The 18,796-nt window shown below is 48.8% G+C and overlaps 1 protein-coding gene across 1 annotated transcript; it reads right to left on the bottom strand.

Moving 5' to 3' along the window:
• Window positions 1–829: 829 nt before the first annotated feature.
• LOC108926995 (opsin-5-like) lies at window positions 830–9,207 on the bottom strand. The gene is made up of 6 exons (XM_018740019.2): window positions 9,078–9,207; window positions 8,027–8,232; window positions 5,297–5,396; window positions 2,265–2,369; window positions 1,722–1,942; window positions 830–1,552 (listed from the first exon to the last, which is right to left on the bottom strand). The coding sequence occupies exons 1-6, from the start codon at window positions 9,205–9,207 to the stop codon at window positions 1,091–1,093; spliced, it is 1,224 nt and encodes a 407-aa protein (XP_018595535.1). The 3' UTR covers window positions 830–1,090.
• Window positions 9,208–18,796: the final 9,589 nt, after the last annotated feature.

Here is an 18,796-nt window from a genome sequence, read left to right as displayed (position 1 = left end):
CACTTCAGTCAAGGGCTCTAGAGCAGGAGCTCTAATTCAAATGAGCTTCTGTGGGTCCAGAGGCAGCGACCTCAACCACTGCGCCACCTGCTGTCCTCTCACACAGTTTATTGACATAAACACGGAGGAGGTAGGGAGGTTTGACGAGGTTCTGTGTGATTGATGTGCGATCAGCTGAGGACCCCCCAGGGATGCTGAAACACAGCTGGATGCTGGGGCAGGAGGCTGGAGCTGTCAAAATGAAGGGCCTGGGGTCCAGACCAGATGCCTGTCTGTGGGAGGAGTCAGAGGGGTTGTGGCTGAGCAGGACCTAAATGCCCCCCGTATTATTCCTGTCCTACGGGTGGCCGTGTCCCCCAGGTCCCGGTCCTGAGGGGGTGCCAACACCATCGTCATCCCCGAAGGTGGCCCTAGAAGTAAGTCCATTTCCTGAGGGGCCGTCTCCTTTGCATCTGGGGTGGCCCCGGAACGGGAATGTAAAAACGTATCTTGCGTCACATTGGACCCCATATCTTTACGTGATTCGAACACATGTTCAACAAGCTCGCAGTAATTTCGGTAACAGCAGCTGCAACCAGAGGGATCGCTTCAGCAGCACTGCATTTGGATATATAACAAAAACCATTAGATGATAACAAAAACAATAAGTGAGAACAGAAATCATTTCATTTCATCATAACGAGTGCATCTGATGGGATAAAAATTGCATATTCTTATGTTGCAGCAAAACACTGTGTTGTGCAGTGTTATTGACCAAACTGATGAACACATGCTTTTGAGGCCATGGCTCAAGGGTCTTGTGAGGCTGTGTGTGATGGATCTGGTTAAACCTGGGCTCATTGGTCTACTGCTGGTTCTGGACCGCTCTGGAGTTCTGTGGGTCATGTCTTGAATGTTTCTGATTTGAGCACATAGCACGAGCGGGAGGTGTAGAAACAAATGAGCCCATCACTTTGTAGGGTCAAGTCTCATGTCTTTACTCATGGTGTCACCATAACAAAAATTCGGTACCATTTTGAGAGTCCGGTTCTTTCCGGTTTTATTACTACACCAAACTACACGTACAAGAGTATGTACATGTTAAAAGTCCTTAAAGCCGATCGCTCTCAAATTCCGGCGTTTCTGAGGGCAAGGGTGGGGGGATGAAGAAGATGCCATTGTTGACGGGGGGAGCGGTGAGGGGTTGGCAGTGTGGCTCCAGCTCTAAGTCTGGCATCGGGTTCAGCTGCTCCTGTGACTCCCGGTATTTCTTCTCCTTGTGGCGGCGGGCTGGCGCTGCTGAGTCGCCCTTGGGCCTTAGGTGGCGGAAGCGCTTGAGGCGGACGGTGTCGTTGGTCTCGCGGAAGCACGGCAGCAGCATGCACACGTCCCTGCGGAACTTGGGGCTCATGCCAAAGTAGATGAGCGGGTTGTAGAAGCTGGCAGACTTGGCGACCAGGCGTGTGAAGATGCTGGTGAGTCCCGGTACGTGGAAGCCCCAGGCCGACCACAGGGAGACCACTGCGTATGGCGACCAGGCCAGGATAAAGGCCGTGCAGATGACGATGGAAACCTGGAATGAAAATTGCAATGGAGTTGAGAGTTTTTTCCCCCCAAGTTTAGATGTGATAGTTCAAACCAAGTCAAGGGGAAGATTGACCAAGACACTCTTAGATGCCCTTACTGAAGTGCACCTCACAGAGGTTCCATAAATGTTTGCCTAAGGCTGTGCAGCCACTCACTCTGGTGACGTCCTTCTCCACCTTCCTCTGCCTGTTGGTCAGGTAACCTTCAGCTATGTTGTTACTTTTTTTCACCATGTTAATGATGGACACGTAGGAGAAGAGCATCACCAGCACCGGGACAAAGAAGCAACAGATGAGGATGGAGATGATGTAGGATTTGTAGATGGTGGAGTAGGTGGCCTTGGCCCAGTCCACCTCACAGGTCCCATACCCACGGTCTGCAGGAGGTACAGAAGTGGAAAGTTGGTCTAGTCCTCTTTGTGGTGCTTATTTTCTTTGATGCTTCCTCATCTCTGTTCACCATCGGTCTCTAACCATCATGAATGATCCTTTATGGAGCAACACACTGGAGATTTAAAGAAGAAAATGCTACAATCACAGTTAAAACAGAGAAATAACAGAAACGGAATCAACAGGATCTCCTTGGTGTCCAGAGTCAACATGGCAAAAACAAATGAGTGCAAAGAAGGAATGTGTGTGAATGCTCTCCTTCCCTGTGGTGACATCAGCAAGTCCACCAAGGTCTCTCCATGCTCTGACCTGTGTAGCTGCCCCAGCCCAGCAGTGGAGCCCCTGACCAGAAGACTGCTGTGACCCAGATGAAGGCCAGGGAGCCCAGGATGTTCTTCTTGTTGATGCAGTGGGCTTCAAACAACAGAGAAAATCCAGTGAGACAGACTGAAAAAACTGCGTCCTCAATAATCGACCGGTGAGATGACTGTTGGTTCCATGACTCAAAGTATCTTTTCTGAGGGGGACACTGTGTTTTCTGTCACGTCTCTTTTGGAATCATGAAGAGTTAAAAAAGCCTTTTGCTTTAAAAAAATGCTGTAATGTGGGGTTTTGTAGTTGTTGTTTGAAAGGGTTCCATTATTTGCTGGCTGGTTTGGAAAATGTGGAGGTGTTACTCCAGCGGCAGCGAGTTCCCTCGACATCCCAGCGAACGGAATTTAAGGGCAAACAAAAACGATGCAGCTTTTCTGTTTGGCGGAAAATGTCAGGCGGTGACATTTTGCAAACAGAGGGCTTTGTCCATTATAGTTTTGAACCACTTAAGCCCTCACCAGCAAAAGTCAAGTTGGCCCAACAGAAATCTACACAGACACGTCAAGCCATGCTTAAAGGCAATTTCCGAAAACCTCTGGAGACAAGATGTTGAAGCCCAGCAATTTGGATTGGGTTAGACAACCATTTCTAAGGCTCTGAACCTCAACTGAACCCAGTCAGAGTCAGTTAGAGAGTCTGGAGCAGCAGTGAATCTATTTAACAGTCTATTTATGTTGTTCTGCCAAAATCTCTCTGTCAGCAATGAACTCAGAACCAACCCAGAAGAACATCCCGGGAACTCCAGGTCTCTCTTGCCTCATCTCAAGTCAGTGTTCATTACCCCGCAATCAGATAGACAGTGGACAAAAACTGGACGCACCGGACAGTGGCAAAGTGGAAACAACTGAAAAGAACACGAAAACTCATCTGGCTGGCTGGCCTAAAAGCACCTGGATGTCTCAAGACTTCTGGAAGGATGTCCTTTGGACAGATGAATCAAAGTAAATATAAAAAGTAGATCTTTTTGGTTATAAACTAAATTCTCATTGATGGAAACATGGATTCCTCCTCGCATCACAAAATTCTACAGGAGAATGTCAGGTCGTCAGTCCGTAAGTTGATGCTGAAGAGTCGCTGGGTCGGTCAGCAAGACAATGATCCAAAACATACAAGCAGGTCAACCTCACAAAGACTGAATTAAACAAAGCAAAGGTTTGGAATGATAATCAAACTCCTGACCTGGATCCGACTAAAATGTTGTGGCAAGACCTGAAAAGAGCTGCTGATGCTCCAATATCTACAAATGTTGCTGATCTAAAGCAGTTCTGCATGGAGCAGTGGGGCTAAAGTTCTTCCACAGTGATGTGAGACCCTGGTCAACATCTACAGAAGCAGTGAGTTGCAGTCGTTGCAGCTAAAGGTGTTGAAACAAGTTATTGGCTGCAATTATTCCTCCACATGTCGGACTCTTCACGTCGTCGCCTTCCAAACCAAGGAAATGATATAAAAACAGCACTGGTGTCACTTTTTCTTTCTCAGGATCCAGTCATTTGCTACTAGAATTGGTAAAAAGATCAAATTCATTGTTGAAAAACTGCAGAAACAGAGAACATTTGAAAAGGGTCAAACACTTTTTTCCCTCTGCATCCCCTCTGTTCCCTCCAGATACGAAAATAACTTTTACATGCGCGGAGATTGTTGAGATTGTTGGCAGGGACTCGTGACTTGAGTCTAAATTGTCTTTGGGAAAAAAATCCTACAGTTTCTCCAAGATCGAGAAGTTCATGGTAACTCATTTGTAAGTGTTGCTCTCATGTCTGAATTTGACCATGCTGGCCTTTTTTTCCGCTTGTTTATTATATTCACATAAACAGCTATTCTTTTTTGTGTTATTGCGTGTCAGAGGTGTAATTAAGTGCTGCGGGCAGTGTTGCCCTGGGACTCGATTCTGTCGGGAAGGCTGTTAAATACGACCTCTGGAGATGTGGATGCGACGTGAGGTGCTTGTGTTCGCTGGCCATTAGAGACTCAGCAACAGCTCATTACCATGGAGCAGCTCTTTGATCAACCTGACAGCTTTCATTCCCGAAGAGTTTTGCTGCCTACGGAGTTGGGTTGATGAGCTGGAACGTCTCCAGATAATTACTAGGTTTAACACCCAAGGAAAGTGCTGTTATATTGGGAAAGTTTCTAACGCTCAGCTGCGTGGCGTAAATCTGTCGCGTTGGTGCTAAACCCCTTTCGGCTAAAAACGAATGCGAGACCTGAAATGCGGTGCCCAAAGAGCATGAATTACGTAGCATGGACTGTAACCTCGAAAATTTGTGCGCTGGATTATCAGCTCGTGAACACAACTGGAACCAGAGTTTGCTTTATAAGTCATTTTGATCATAAAAAAGTGTCACATAAAAGTTAAAGATACATATGTTCCTCAATTTATTTACAGGTGACTTTCTAGGAAAAAATCTTGGCTATAGATATACTAAATAAAATCCACTTTGTATGTAAAATATAAATTATAATGTAAATTTTTAAGGGTTGAAAATAAAAATAAACACTCTCAAGAAACTTGTATTAAATGCCATTTTTTGAGTCGTCTCATGAATATGCACGACGTCCCTCATCATGTTGTTGATCGGAGGCACCGAGGAACAACGGACGCGAGCGGAAACTTTGTTGAGTGAGTTAAAATAAGCCGGTCCCACATTCGCGTTCCGTTTCGGTTCTTTACTGCCATCCATCTGCTCGGCAGGTAAACGCAGGTTGCATTCACTCCACTACAGACAGAAATTTTCGAAAATGGTTGTGATGAAAATTAAATTACAAATAAGTATAAAAATTGGAAAATGTTCGTATTTCTGAAAATTCATAATTCGACCATTTGTAACACGAAGAGTCAGTGTGGTAAGATTTAGGACAATTTACTCCTAATAATAAAATGTCTGTAAAATGCAGCCTGTGTCAGCTGGTGTCTGTGGCTGAGCTGTCTGCAGCGTGGCCTTTGGAGCGATGGGACCCGACCTTACCTTGTGCTGGGTGGCATCCTTTGATATACCTGGTGATGCTGATAATGGTCAAGGTGTTAATGCTGGCCAGGCCGAAGAGCAGCGTGAGGAAGCCGTCCACCTAACAACCACAGATACCATAGTCAAAGATCCGAGGTCAGATCTACAGGTAAGAAAAACCTCAGGGAGGGAAGTCACTCTGTCATTCTGGACAACGGCTGGACCGTAGCTGTGATCCATGGTCAGGGTGTTTTCCTTCCCTTTCATAGTCATGTGAAACAAACACCCCCCACGGTACAGGCAGCCAGACAGGGGGCCCCACTTGCTACAGTATAACACATCCAGGACTCTGGAAGACAAATGTTCAGCTCGGAATCACAGCGCGGGTTTGGATCACATTGTGCGGAGCGCGCTAAGAGATCATTCAGACCCATCCTGCTCCTGACCTACTCCGACTGGTGACCCCGAGGCAAAGACCATGCCTGATTTAATTTACTGAACTCCCTTTACAACACTCCCTTCTTAGACCCTCCACGATCCTCTGGGTGAAGGTTCAAACCAGGCACGGCCAGACACACGACCCTACGTTCGGTACACCTTGTACATTTTACAGCATTGAGCTTCGACGACCTCGTGGAGTTGGTGTATGAGTCCCCCAGAAGGTGACCGCTGGGCGTAGAGTTCAGCAATTAAAATTCAGAGGTGCTAGAGGCAGTTCTGTCCTCACCGAAACGACCAATTAAAACGCTGACAGGCTGGGTTTTAGGTCAAGGCGTGGAGTATCGCAAGGCGACAGGTGAACCTGCAGGTCAAAGGCAAGGAATGTCGATTATTTACCCAACGCTGACTGACGTCTTACAGTATTCGAAAGGAGTGGTTTACGAATCTATACATTTAGCTTATTAAATTTGCTCAATGAGCTGAGAGAAATATGAGGTTAACACACACACCGTCTCTGTTGTTTCAGTTTTTTAATTTCCTAACCACCCCGCTGTCAAACGGTCTGTTTCTCATTTCCTTTCGGGCTCGAAGGCCTTCTGGATGAAGGAGAGATGATCCTACGCTGTTCCGTGTGCTGGGAGTCGATCGGGAAACTGCGGTTGTTCCTGAGATCCCCGGAGCCTCCCCACGTGTACCTGGTCGTGTCCCGTCACGCCGTCGCTCTAATCCTTTAATGCGCCTCACATGCCTGCTGGGGCCCTGGGAATGTGGCGCAGTCGGGCTACCGCGTCTCCCTTTTCGCATATTTCACTGGCGGAGGGGAGGGCAACATCCCACAAGTCATCGACTACTTGGGGAGCGGCGAGGGGTCGGCATTGCTGAGAGGTGAGCTCATCTTCAAAGCCTGGAGCAAAGGCGTGTCCCGATCCATCAGTCTCCAGGTGACGGGCCCCTCGTACCACGTCCGTGCCCCCGAGAGGGACAGGTGTTTGTGCGGGAGGCGTGGAAGAAGGAGGTCCGTCTTCACCACAACAAACTCCAAAGACCGCAGTTTCCGAAACTTGCTCTCATTTAACTGGGGAGACGAGCAGTTCTTGAGAATTTCGGATATTGACGCGCGTGACATAGAGGAGGTAAAAGACGAGAAGCAATAAGTTGAAAGACTCCAGTGCGGGGCAGCAGGTCACATGTTGGTTAGAGCGACCCAGATTCAAATCCCACATCCTGCTGTCATGTCCTTGATCAAGGTATTTACCCTGAATTGATGCAGTAAAAGTTACACAACTGCATGGATGGGTAAATCAGTGTAAGTGGCTTAACACTGTAAATGCCGTGGAAAAAAGGTGTCGGAGAAAGAAATACCTGCAAACGTATCTCAGGTAACAAAGTCACTCTTCCTAAGCATCATGCTGGACATACTGGTCAGGCTGTTGAGCCTCAGCAGATTTGTGACCTCAGCCACCCACACCTGTATATCTCTGGGGCAACTATTTCCTGGTTGTGTCTTGGCCAAATGTCAGCAGTTAAAGATTTACCATCCTTCTGGTAGAAGAACAAATGGAATCCCTGCATGTCGTCGCTCTCCTTCCAAACCGTACATCTGTCCGTCGGCCAAACTCACATCGCGGAAGGAAAACGGAGGGCCGCAGGACTCGGTGAAACATCTCATTATGTCACCAAGGTTGCCCCATATTTCCACCCCCTGCTGGAGACCACTGCAGTTAATCTGATTACAGAACAAGCCATCAACACATGCAGGTCCCCACCATAATCTCTTAAATCGTTAGAAACCCCACTTATTGCGCTGGCCCTGCTCCCAGAATGCCCACTTAGCAGAATTAGCAACGTTTGGCAAAATTACTACATGAGCGAAGCAGTCTAGCTCCTCCCCCAGCCACCTGTGGACAGGATCTGAATGGATGCCTAAGAATGGATTTAGCAGAACGAGGCTGCTTGACATTTTTACCAAGAAGGCGTAAGCTTACCGCATTGTGGACCTTTACTGTTCATAGTAGCAGTGTGGTAAAGTGGTGAAATACCATATTCATTTGTATACATAACCAATTTGTGTCCGTTTGGGGCAGCATTTCGTGTATCATCCATCCATCCATCCATCTATCCATCCATCCATCCATCAATGCTATGCAGTATATGAAGGGAGTATAACCCAATTCAAATATTATGTGCCAAATAAGATCGATCATAATTTTATTTGAATATGTCACTGGCAGTAATTTAGAGCATCTAACGGTTTATTCCCCAGGAGTTGTCACTTTGGTTTATAGGTGTAGCGGCTGTGCAGAAGCACACCTGGCACGTCCAGATCGACGTGATCAGAAATCCGTCGTCTTGGAAGATGTTGAAGATCTCCAGGATGCCCCGCGAGTAGCCGAACACGGAGATGCTGGCGTCCGAGACGGCCAGGTTGAAGGTGAGGTAGTCTGTGGGCTGGAGAGATGCTCTTTGCTTGTAGAGGACAAAGATCACAATGCTGTTGCCAAACCATGAGAGCCAGCCTGTAGGAGACACAGAAATGCAAAAGTGCCCATGTCTACTACCAGATAGATAGATAGATATCTATCCATCCATCCATCCATCCATCCATCTAGCTATCTATACTGATTTATCGCACCAGCACAGACTGGTGTGTTTCTACTAAACAAGGTCTGTTTGGAAGCGACTTTTCCATTCAGCTAATTCATCCTGTTCGCATGCTTCTAAATCTGGAGTGAACCTGAAAGCAGTCTTTCACGTGACCCAACTCATCCTAGCTGAGAACATCTCATCACGCTGTCCAGGCCACATTGGTCAGCCAACCTTACCATGATAATCGAATCCTTTAATTACTTAATTGATTAAATCTAGAGCTGGGCTGTAATGGGGACAAAACAAGAAGACAAGAACAGGCAGAAACAACAAGAGCCACAAAGAACTGCTGGACAGATGAAATACTGGTTCTTGTACTTGAGTGACTGATATCTGATGGATGAACACGCCACCGTATCGTGAGAGCGGGGCAGCAGCAAAAATACCAGCAGAAAAACTTCTATACCAAACTTCTTGTCTACGTACCCATGTAAGGCAATCTAGACTATGGTTGAATGAGGTACCAGATGGATTTTCTGGGATGGCACCACAGCTTTTGGAAATATGTCTTTTTTCAGGCAAATCCACTTAAGGGCTAGACTCCCATATTTTCATCTTGCTGACTTTCAAAAGCAGCATTTGGAAAATATCCTTGTTTCTGCCAATCATTTTCATAGACAAGCATGAATTCTGAGTTCGCAGTACAGAAAGAGGAACTCCAAATCATGTGATACCTTATCTCTTGCATATCTCAACACAGAAAGGCTGTACCCACCTAGTATGAGCAGGTAAACTCCAATGAGAGTCTCTCCTTGTTCAGAAAGAGGAGGGTCTTTGTTAAAAAGGCTGGAGTTATTAATCCTCCACGGCACGTTGACCATCTGAAGAGGGTCCCTCAGGGGCATCGCTGCTGTCTAACACCTGCTGTCACTTCTCGTACCCATTTGCCTGTGTGGATGCTCTGGAAATGTTGGGTGAACGCTGTGCCCAGTGCAGGCGCATCACCACATATTGTCTGCAACACGATGACGCGAATGTCTAATCCAATTTTTTTGCCAGGAAGATAATCCAGCAGGAGGCATCGGAACTCAAAGAATCCCAGAGTCCGGGATTTAAGAGAGGCATCCTGAGGGTGCGGCCGCCCTAACCTGACCTCGCCTGCCCGGCCTGGACTTGAGCTCTCGGTGGGTGACCGAAACACAGCGGCTTACGCAAAATGGACAAACAGAAGCTCAGCGAAAAAAGCAAAGTTACTTGTCTTTATAATTATTGACTAATTACACTGCAATGCTTCTGAGAGCAGATTAGGAAAAACACGGAGCCTAAATTAGTCCAGCAAAAATTGCCCAGCTCTCTAAATGGGTAAACGATTGTAAGTAGCTTAACGCTGTAAGTGATTTTGGAGAAAAGCATCATCTGAATGAATGCATGTAAATGAATTTTATTCAGCATCTGAAGGAGGTCTGTGTTCGGGTCAGTGATGCTGCTCATTAATATCTATATTGTTGAGGGAGCAAAGCGACAATAACGTTCAATCACTTTTCTTCATAGCGTCATACAGCTCAGAGTAAACAAAAGTGCATCAACAACAGATGAAGAGCTTTAGACACAGTCATGGGATTTGCCTGATACCACCATGCTGCTGGATCACATCCCTCCAGTAGCTCCTATAAAAGTGACACTCAAAATAGCAGATACACATGTCATCCTAGGACATGGTGTTGGACTCAATCATAGAGCTGTCAGGGGATCAGGAGAGAAGTGGCTCTCAAAGAGATGGGTTTGAATGTGGGAAGGATTCAGCAGCTCTGAGGGACAGAGGGAACTCATTCCACCACACACACACACACACACACACACACACACACATTTTCAGAACCGCTTGTCCCATACGGGGTCACGGGGAACCGGAGCCTAACCTGGCAACTCAGGGCGTAAGGCTGGAGGGGGAGGGGACACACCCAGGACGGGACGCCAGTCCGTCGCAAGGCACCCCAAGCAGGACTCGAACCCCAGACCCACCGGAGAGCAGGACTGTGGTCCAACCCACTGCGCCACCGCACCCTCATTCCACCACATCAATGGCAAAACTGAGAACCGCTGGGCTTTCAATTCTGGACCCCTTTGGATTCCCCTTGTTAAAAGTGCGGACTGAATATGAGGTACAGCCCCACGTCGCTGTCTTAAGCCGTTTCCCTCATCGGGACTGAGGTGCCTCGGCTCTGAATACGGTCCTCTGAAACTGAGCTCCAGAGAAACCTTCCCCCAGCAGCGGGGCCCTACAGGGACACGTCTGTCTCACTCCACAGTCACCAATCGGGGTTTGTCTGCACCGCTTATCTTCTCGAAGGAAAGAGCGAGAAAACCCCATTCCAGACACCCCCGTGCTGGAGGTGGAGCTGCTCGGGAATTTGAGAGCGAGGGCTATAATGCGCACTGTGATGGCCAACAGCAGGAGCAGCTCAGCCAGGCAAGTCCAAGACCAACAGCTTACCTGCTGACGCATGGATTGAGCGGTGCCGCACGCGGGACGGAGGTGCCAGTTCAAACCCTGGAACTCGGACCCGTGCGCCATTGCTGACGTCGACATGTTTGTTTGCTTTGTTTGTTCTAAATCACTTTCAAAGTCAACATCCAACATGAATGTCTCCTTTGCTGTGCTAGCAATAAGGAGCACTCTGAAGACGAAGAAAACATTTCCCGGCAACGGAGGCCTGGTCCGCCGCTGGCACTGGCACTGGCACCGGCACCGGCACTGGCGCTGGCACCGTCCTGCTGATGTGCTCTCGTGGAAGATGAGCAGACCGAATAAAGGCACAGAATTACCCCTCTAACCTCAATCTAGATCCTCTTTCCAACAATCCCCCCAACCGCCCCGGCCCCAGACCGAGCTGCTCCGCAAAACCACCCCCGTGGACTGCGGTTCTGCCATCCAGCACCCTCACAGTGCTCACCTTGTTCAGAGCCCACGGGATGTGAGCGGCCGCCCCCCCCTCGCTTCCTGCCTCCATGCCAAACCACGGCTCGCTGCTGGCACCCGGTGAGAGCCCACTCTGTAGGGCTGAACCCGTGACCTCTCTTTGCTGCGACACGCTGCGAAAAGCGCCGCCCGTGACGCTAGTGCTGAGGACTGGTTCTAGTCCCAGCTCCAAACCAAGACCTGAGCGCAAGAACGGCCTTCCTGCTGTTTCTCATGCTGCTGGTTGTGGGCTAAAATCGTCATTGCGTATGAGCAAAGCAGCATGGGAAAGGATTGAAGAGATTAGTCACCTAGGGTGGGATAGGAGCTGTCCCTTTGAGAGTAAGATTGGGTGGCAGAGACACCTGTGAAGCAGCAGCAGCAGGTGGCAGTGCCCCTTTGGGAACCGGACAAAGAAGCAAGGCCTCCTCAAAGGGTGGTGGTGGCACCTCCTTCTGCTTGTTCCTCCGTGTCCTCCTGGTGAAGCACATCTCCATGTGTCTGCCTCCTCAAGGAGGACTTTCACCAGCGCACCCGGAAGCCTGCTGATCACGGGTCGATGGGATGGCGAGTCTGGCTCCAGGGGGCGCCGGTAGGACTGCGGTGCTGGGCCCTGGAAATGCCGCTCGGTGGTACGTTCGAGGCAGGGTTTCGGGGGTCAAAGGGCTTCTGTTCCACGGCACGGCGGAACTGAGCAGCAGCTCTGGCTTTGCGCTGAGCGAAGTGGAACAAGGGAGCAGAAGAGTCACTTTGGACATGAATAGAAGGGAAAATGTGAGAAATGTCTCTCCCATCTACCTCCTCACCCCCAGGGCAGAGCGTCCTGGCAGAGGGGAACAGGGCCTCTCTGTGCTGCCTACCCCCTTCGCCCCCACTGCCGCCATCGCTAATGCCAGGTTGTGCGTAGAAAATGGGCTGCTTGTGGCTCCTGGGTAATTACTGTACCTGGAAATGGCAAACATTTACACGTACGTACAGTATAGCCATTTAGCAGACGCTTTTCTCCAAAGCGACGCACGGCTCGGAGTAAACGAGAGCACCGTTCGCTGAGTATCGGCACGTAGAATCGATGAGAAATCTGATCGGTTGCGATTGTGATGGATGGTGTGACGGAAGTTTATGGAGCATCTGGGAGTCCAGGAAAGAAGTGGGCCCAAGAGAGATGGGTTTTGAGACTCTCGAGTGTTGGAGAGGATTCAGCAGCCTTGAGGGACAGAGGAAACTCATTCAACCACATCTGGGACAAAATCAAGAATCGTCAGTGTTTTGACTGTGGGCCCTTTGTGAGTGGTTACTGGGGTGCACAGAGCGAACTGGTCCTGTAGGTATCTGGGTGGAGATCCTTTGCCAGTCTCGTTGGCCGTAACCAGAGTGGTGAGGTTTTTACAGACAGTTACAGGAAGCCGACGGAGAGGGACGAAGAGGGGAGACGCTACGTAAGAACACAACTCATACCGGCATCGGTCATCGGAAGCGTTCAGAGGCCGTCAGAGGCCGGGCGGCGACTGCTTTGTGACCTTTAGGGTCAGGTGAGCGAGCTCTGATGGCTCTGCCAGACTGAGGTTCAGCGACCCAGGAAGCTGGACTCGCCGCATGAAAATATGAATTTCAGACCGGTGTTGACTATGGTCCTGACAGGACACCAGCAGGGGACATGATCAGAGCCTCTTATTTGGATCCACTCCTGACGGCAGCGCGGGCCCGCTGTTGCCGTCATGCAGAGCAGCATCACGCTGCCGTTTGATCTCATTTATTCACATCATACTGGAGCAATTAAGCGATCAAAACTTCATCACCTTGTCATTAAAGGAGCTGTGCTGTTTGGGGTTCGCGGTCCCAGAGGGCAGAGACGGTGTCGGCCGCTGGGTTAAGATCCAAACACGTGACATAGCCGAACAATTTCCTATTATTCCCTTGAAGGAGGTCCCCAAAGCAAATCATGCAGCTTACGCTTGCCTCGTCTTTTCATATTTGACCATCCGTATTACACTGGCTTCTCATTTTATGAACGGTTATGAATTTTCTAGCATACAAATGTTTTCCATCTTATTTGTCATTAATTGCATGTTTTTCACTCGCATGTTTCCTAAAATTTCTGTCGGCTCTGGATCGTAAGTGATTTTCAATTACTTTTAAAGTATTTAGAAGACAGTCAAATTAAAAAGCCTTACAAAGGTTTTTTTTTTTTAATATTATTTCTTATAGATGAATCCAAGACTTTTACAGAACAGATGAAGAAATGGAGGCATGTCTGTATTGTTATGCTTTCGTTGACCGTGACACTCGTAAAGCGCCGTTGGAGTTAGGCACAACGGACTTCTGGTCCCAGCGGTGCTTGTTGAGAAGCTGGCGCATATTCGCTCAGAGATACATCCTCTGGAAGAATTAAGACTGAGTTTACAAGTGAACTCAACCATACATGAGCGGCGTCCCGGTTTGGTCCAAGGGTCCGACCGACATCGTCACTAAACTCCGGCTGTGTGTGCGTGTGTGAGACGGGAGACGGCGCTCGGCGATGGGATTACAGACAGAGCCCGTTTGGAGGCGAGGGTCTGGATGTGGTCACAAAATTCTGCCCTGTTGGCAGGCAGTGCGGTTTTATGACCATGACCGCACGTGCCACATTAGGGTGTTTCAGCAGCAGCGGGTCCTGGAACGCGTCAATTACAAGGCAATTTGCTCCGGAATCTTGGAACATCTATTAAAATGCGTTGCAACCGTCCGATGCTTTCATCTTCTGGCTGGCGCTTGCTCCGTGAGCTTCCCCGACAAACGTTAAAGTAACTCGGCAATAAAGAAAACTGGCGCCGGGCCGCACTTTCGAATAGCTGTCGATGAAACGCACCTCGCAGCCCCGTGGAGCTGCTAAAATCGGGAGCGCCAGTGCCGCCAGTGCCGCCAGTGCCGCCTGGCTCCCTGCTCCATTCCTGTCGTTCATCTCCCCGATGTCCTTGGTTCTATGTTTAAGTTTCATAGATGCTCTTCTTCCACATGGGCTATACTTACACGCCACAAAATGCGTGGTTTGGCTGAAGAAATGAGCATAAAGCCGGGAGAAGGAAAACGGCGGCTCGGTTTCGCTCTCTCGGAACGGGGATGGATGTGCGCGGTCGGCCTGGCGAGCGCGACGAGACGTTCGGGAACGAGCCGAGCCGGGCCAAGAGCGGAACGGTCAGCGGGCGACCCCGAGGAGACCTCGCTGGCAAAGTGCCGATCTCCGGCCTGCGCGGCCTCGGAATCTCCGGCAAGGTGACGCACGCGAACCTCCGGTGGCAGCTGCAGCTCCCGAAAAGCTCTCGGAAATCAAACGGGATTAAAACTACTTTCGGTGGTGAAAATCGACATCCATTTATGCTAAAATGTCACCGGGTCCCATTAAAATGGACAGAGTTCATTACTGCAGGTCGTTCACATTGGTCTTCGTGACACAACGTGACCAGGTGGTTTCCCTTCATTATTTACTCCGTTTTACGGTACGTCCGCGCACCTGCGCTCGTTCGTTAACTATTATTTGCATTGTTTTGTACGCTTAACAAAGGAAACATACTTACATATGAAACTCGGCGTTTGTGCGTTCATTCAAACCTTAGGGTTAATTCAAACAAAGCGAGTTGAGCCCCGGTGGACGAGCGGACACGGTTTGGACGGACGGGGACGCGATCGCTGACATTTTGACGGGTTGACCAATCAAACAGGGAGTTGGAGAAGATAACCCAGCAAGAGACCAGGTTCTGGTCTCGTGCCGCTCAGCTGTCGGGAGGAGCGTAGAATCCAATTTCTGTCTTCGCAAATACGAAGAGCTGCCCCGTCAGCTGGAGTAAGGTGTGAAATGAAAGTTCTGGTCAAGTAAAGTCCTTGTCCCCTGAATGGTGTGTCTCGGGGTATGACGGTGTCCTTGATGCGATGATCACGCCTAGCAGGACTTGTTGGGTGCGTTCGAAGGGTAAAGGTGGTGCGCGGGGCAGCCTAGGGTGATGCATGGTAGGAAGGTCCAATCCAGGTGCTGCAGAGCATAAAAACCGTGCTGACAGAACACCGCAAATGGACTTTCTGCTCCGCTGGTCCGGAGAATGTTTTTACTTCCATCATTATGTCATTATCCCACTCAGAGCGAGAGCGGCAAGTACCATTTACCTGGAAAAACCCCACGATTCTTTCACGGATTTATCTCCGATCCCTGGAAAAGATTAAGCGCAAACAAACAGGTGGTGTGCGACTACATAAACGGTCTAACGTGAAACTGTAAGTGATATAATTTCAAGTGACCCTGGAGCAGCCCTTGGATTTCTTCAGTGTGTAATTTAAGTTGAAGCCATTTGAGCAACGGTCCAATGCCCTTGGATAGAGTGTGCAGCAGCCACCGAACCCACTGAAACTGAGCTTCTTTCCAGTAACGTTCTACCAAAGCAGCTTCGTGAGACTTGCTCTCCACCCGAGGTCTCGCGCCTAAGCGCAGGAGAAGGTCAGCACGGGAGCACCTGGTCTCCGGCAACCTTGCAGGTGTAGCCGATCCCAGGGACGCTCCTCCTTCGAGGAATGCGACTCCGTGCGGCTGTTCGTAGAGAGGTCGGCACGTTGCTCTCTGCTCCGCGCACATCTGGCCAGCATACTGTGGTCTGACCGCGTTCCCGGGGTCGAGCGGCAGGGTGTGCGGTTGACTGTGGTCCCAGGGCTAAGCAGACGAGAGGAGCGAAGCGACAGCCCTCTAAGGGCGAAGTCGAGGGAACGTAGCGCAGGTCACTAATCTTGTGGTGTAACTACCGCCTGGCCGGCAGCGAGGAATAAATTCCGAAATACCAGCTCTTCCAGGCAGGCTTGCGGTCCCGTTGATTATATATGTTTTAATATTTTTATTAGCTCTGAGTTACATTAAAATTTAAAATTAAAACACATCGTTTTCACAAACTCCTGTTCAGCGCAGGCTGTAGATAAACGTGCAGTCCTCCTCTTCTTGTTACCGGTGGGCGACACTCGGGATCACAGGACAGGAGCAGTAAACACCGCGAAAGTGTGAGAATTACCGTGCTGCTGCACTGCTGTTGTGTTTGGCTGCTCTTTACTGCCATCTATCAGCTGGACGGAGAAATGCAGGCGGCTTTCACTCTGCGACGAACAAGACATTTTGGAAAACAGATCAGCATGTAATTAACGACTCGTGAAAAGATCTAATGAAAAATAAATAAATTGGAAAATGTTTGTTCGTGTCTGGAAATTTGAAATTCGACCGTTTGTAGCACGAGGAGCCGCTGTTTTCACACTGAGTGTGCAGGTGGACACTGGTAGTTTTGGATTATTACCCACGCTAATCTGGGCGCCCGTGGAATTAAATTTCCTTCTGTGGGGTTCTTGCAGCTACTCTTGAAACTGGCCGGACTGGCTGCAGCACATGTCACGCACTACATGGTGCCTGGATTTTAACCTTTTTACCTTCCGGTCAAAGGTCAAAGGTCATGTTATGCAGCAAGGGAAACCTCCCGTGCATAATTAGCGGATGGAAAAGGGTGTTTCCGCACCTGCTCTGTCCTCCAGCAGTAAGGGACCGGAACCGGGCAACGAGGCAGAGGGCTGTTCCCATGGCAACGGATGCAGGATGCAGGTAGGAATGCACAGACATTGGCTTTAGCTGCTCTCCTGATCTCTTTCACCTTTCACCTTGTGCCCTGACTTATGTGCCTCATTGCTCCAGCTGCCAGAAGGCTGAGCTCCTGGGGAAGGTATCGTGGCCGGTCGAGGTCAAAGGGTTACGCATCATCACGCTCGAAAGGTGGAGGAGCGCCGATGTGCTCATCCTATCGTGGCACGTGCACTTTGAGTCCCGACAGGTGATGGAATTGCTCTGCGTCTTATCCTTTCCCCCCCAAGGAAAGGTCTAGAGTTCGCTGATCTCTTCTTCCAAATAATTTACATGAATGTCATCCTTTTTTTCTGTCCGACTTCACCTTCCTATTGCAAGTCACTGACAGAATAAACGAGAAAAAAGAATCTTTCAGGGATGAATCTCACGCAGGATGAGAGCTGCTCTTTCCTAACAGCACAATGACTTGATTTCTTCTCTCAGATTTGGGACAAAAAAAACATTTGTGTTCAGATAGTGTAAAGTGCGGTAATTGACATGTATAAAAGTCTCATGCAGGGGCCTGCAAACCCATGGAATCATACCACTCTTTTGAAATTTATGATACTGAATTTTGTTATATTGTCACTTTTTTATGCCGGTAATATCTCGGTAATTAAATAATACAGTGAAATATGCCAGAATTAAAGGAATAATTACTGATATTACAGGTGTAATAACCCCGCTATTCACAGCAGTTATACCTTTACACTCTAAAGTCAGCTTTTCACTCTAACACCAGTGGAATTAAACTTGTAAAATCACTGTATTATTATTATTATTATTATTATTATTATTATTATATGTGTAATACCATATAATTGCACAGTCATTATACATTAATGCCACTTTAATAGCACATAATTTCAGTGTACATAACACCTGTAATATCACTGTAAAAGCACTGACAGTGGAGAAACGGGAGGAGCTCATCAAACCGCTTCTCAAACACATCGCTATCCAGGTGAAAACCTTGAGCTGCCAGCTAACCGGACCACATGTGAAGGAGCCGCATGTGGTAACGCTCAGTTGGGGACTCATGAGGGCCAAAGATGCTATAAATTTCCATGGCCAGATGTGACACACAAGTGGGAGTTAGATTTGCACCGTTGGAGGAACGGAATGCGTGGTGGGGTATGGTCACAGGGCGTCGCGGGACCACCCTTTTTCTGGAAACGCAACTCGGTCCCGGAGCCTCGGAGGAGTCGCAAGCTGCTAAAGTTTTATTTCGGTGCACAGATGTCAATTATATTGTCGCTTTTACTCCTTGAGGAGTAAATACTGCTGACACTTTTCCTTCTTTTTCGGGCAGCCCACCTATATGTGAAGTGTGGGGTCCACCTTGGGCCGTCCAACCCAAATGGAATTAAGGGGCACAGACCGTGTTTTGTTCCCTCGTTTCTCTTTTGCCTACTTTTCATCCCCTCCCCGGGCCTTGTTTTCGCAGTGCCCAACTCATGAGCCGCCATCACCGTCGCTCTGCTCACCTGGGATTCAGTGCCGTGAAAAAGTATTTGCCCCATTTCGAGCTTCCTCTGTTTAAGCGGCTTTTTGCAATTAAATTTGATCAGATCTTCTTGTTAGTTCTAGTAGTACATGAATGGAGCCTGAAAAGGAAAAAGTGACCCCCCTGTTGTTTTTATGCAATTTTTTTGGTGTGGAAGGTAATTAAATGTATAATAATATACTGTAATTGCCCAGTATTTTCACAGTCGGTAACTGGTTTTGACACCTTTCGCTGCAACGACTGCAACTCAGTGCTTCCTGTAGCTGTAGACCAGGGTCTCAAATCATGCTGGAGGAACTTGGACTCGCTTCCCCGGGCACAACTGGTTCAGCTCAGCAACACCTGCAGGTTTTCGAGCGTCTGAAACCTTTTCGGGTCTTGCCGCAACACCAGATTGAGGTCAGGACTTGGACC

Source organism: Scleropages formosus, chromosome 4, assembly GCF_900964775.1.
Source record: "Scleropages formosus chromosome 4, fSclFor1.1, whole genome shotgun sequence".
Lineage (NCBI taxonomy): Eukaryota > Metazoa > Chordata > Actinopteri > Osteoglossiformes > Osteoglossidae > Scleropages > Scleropages formosus.
Note: the sequence above shows the minus strand (reverse complement) of the source record. Positions and strands in the feature narration are given on the sequence as shown.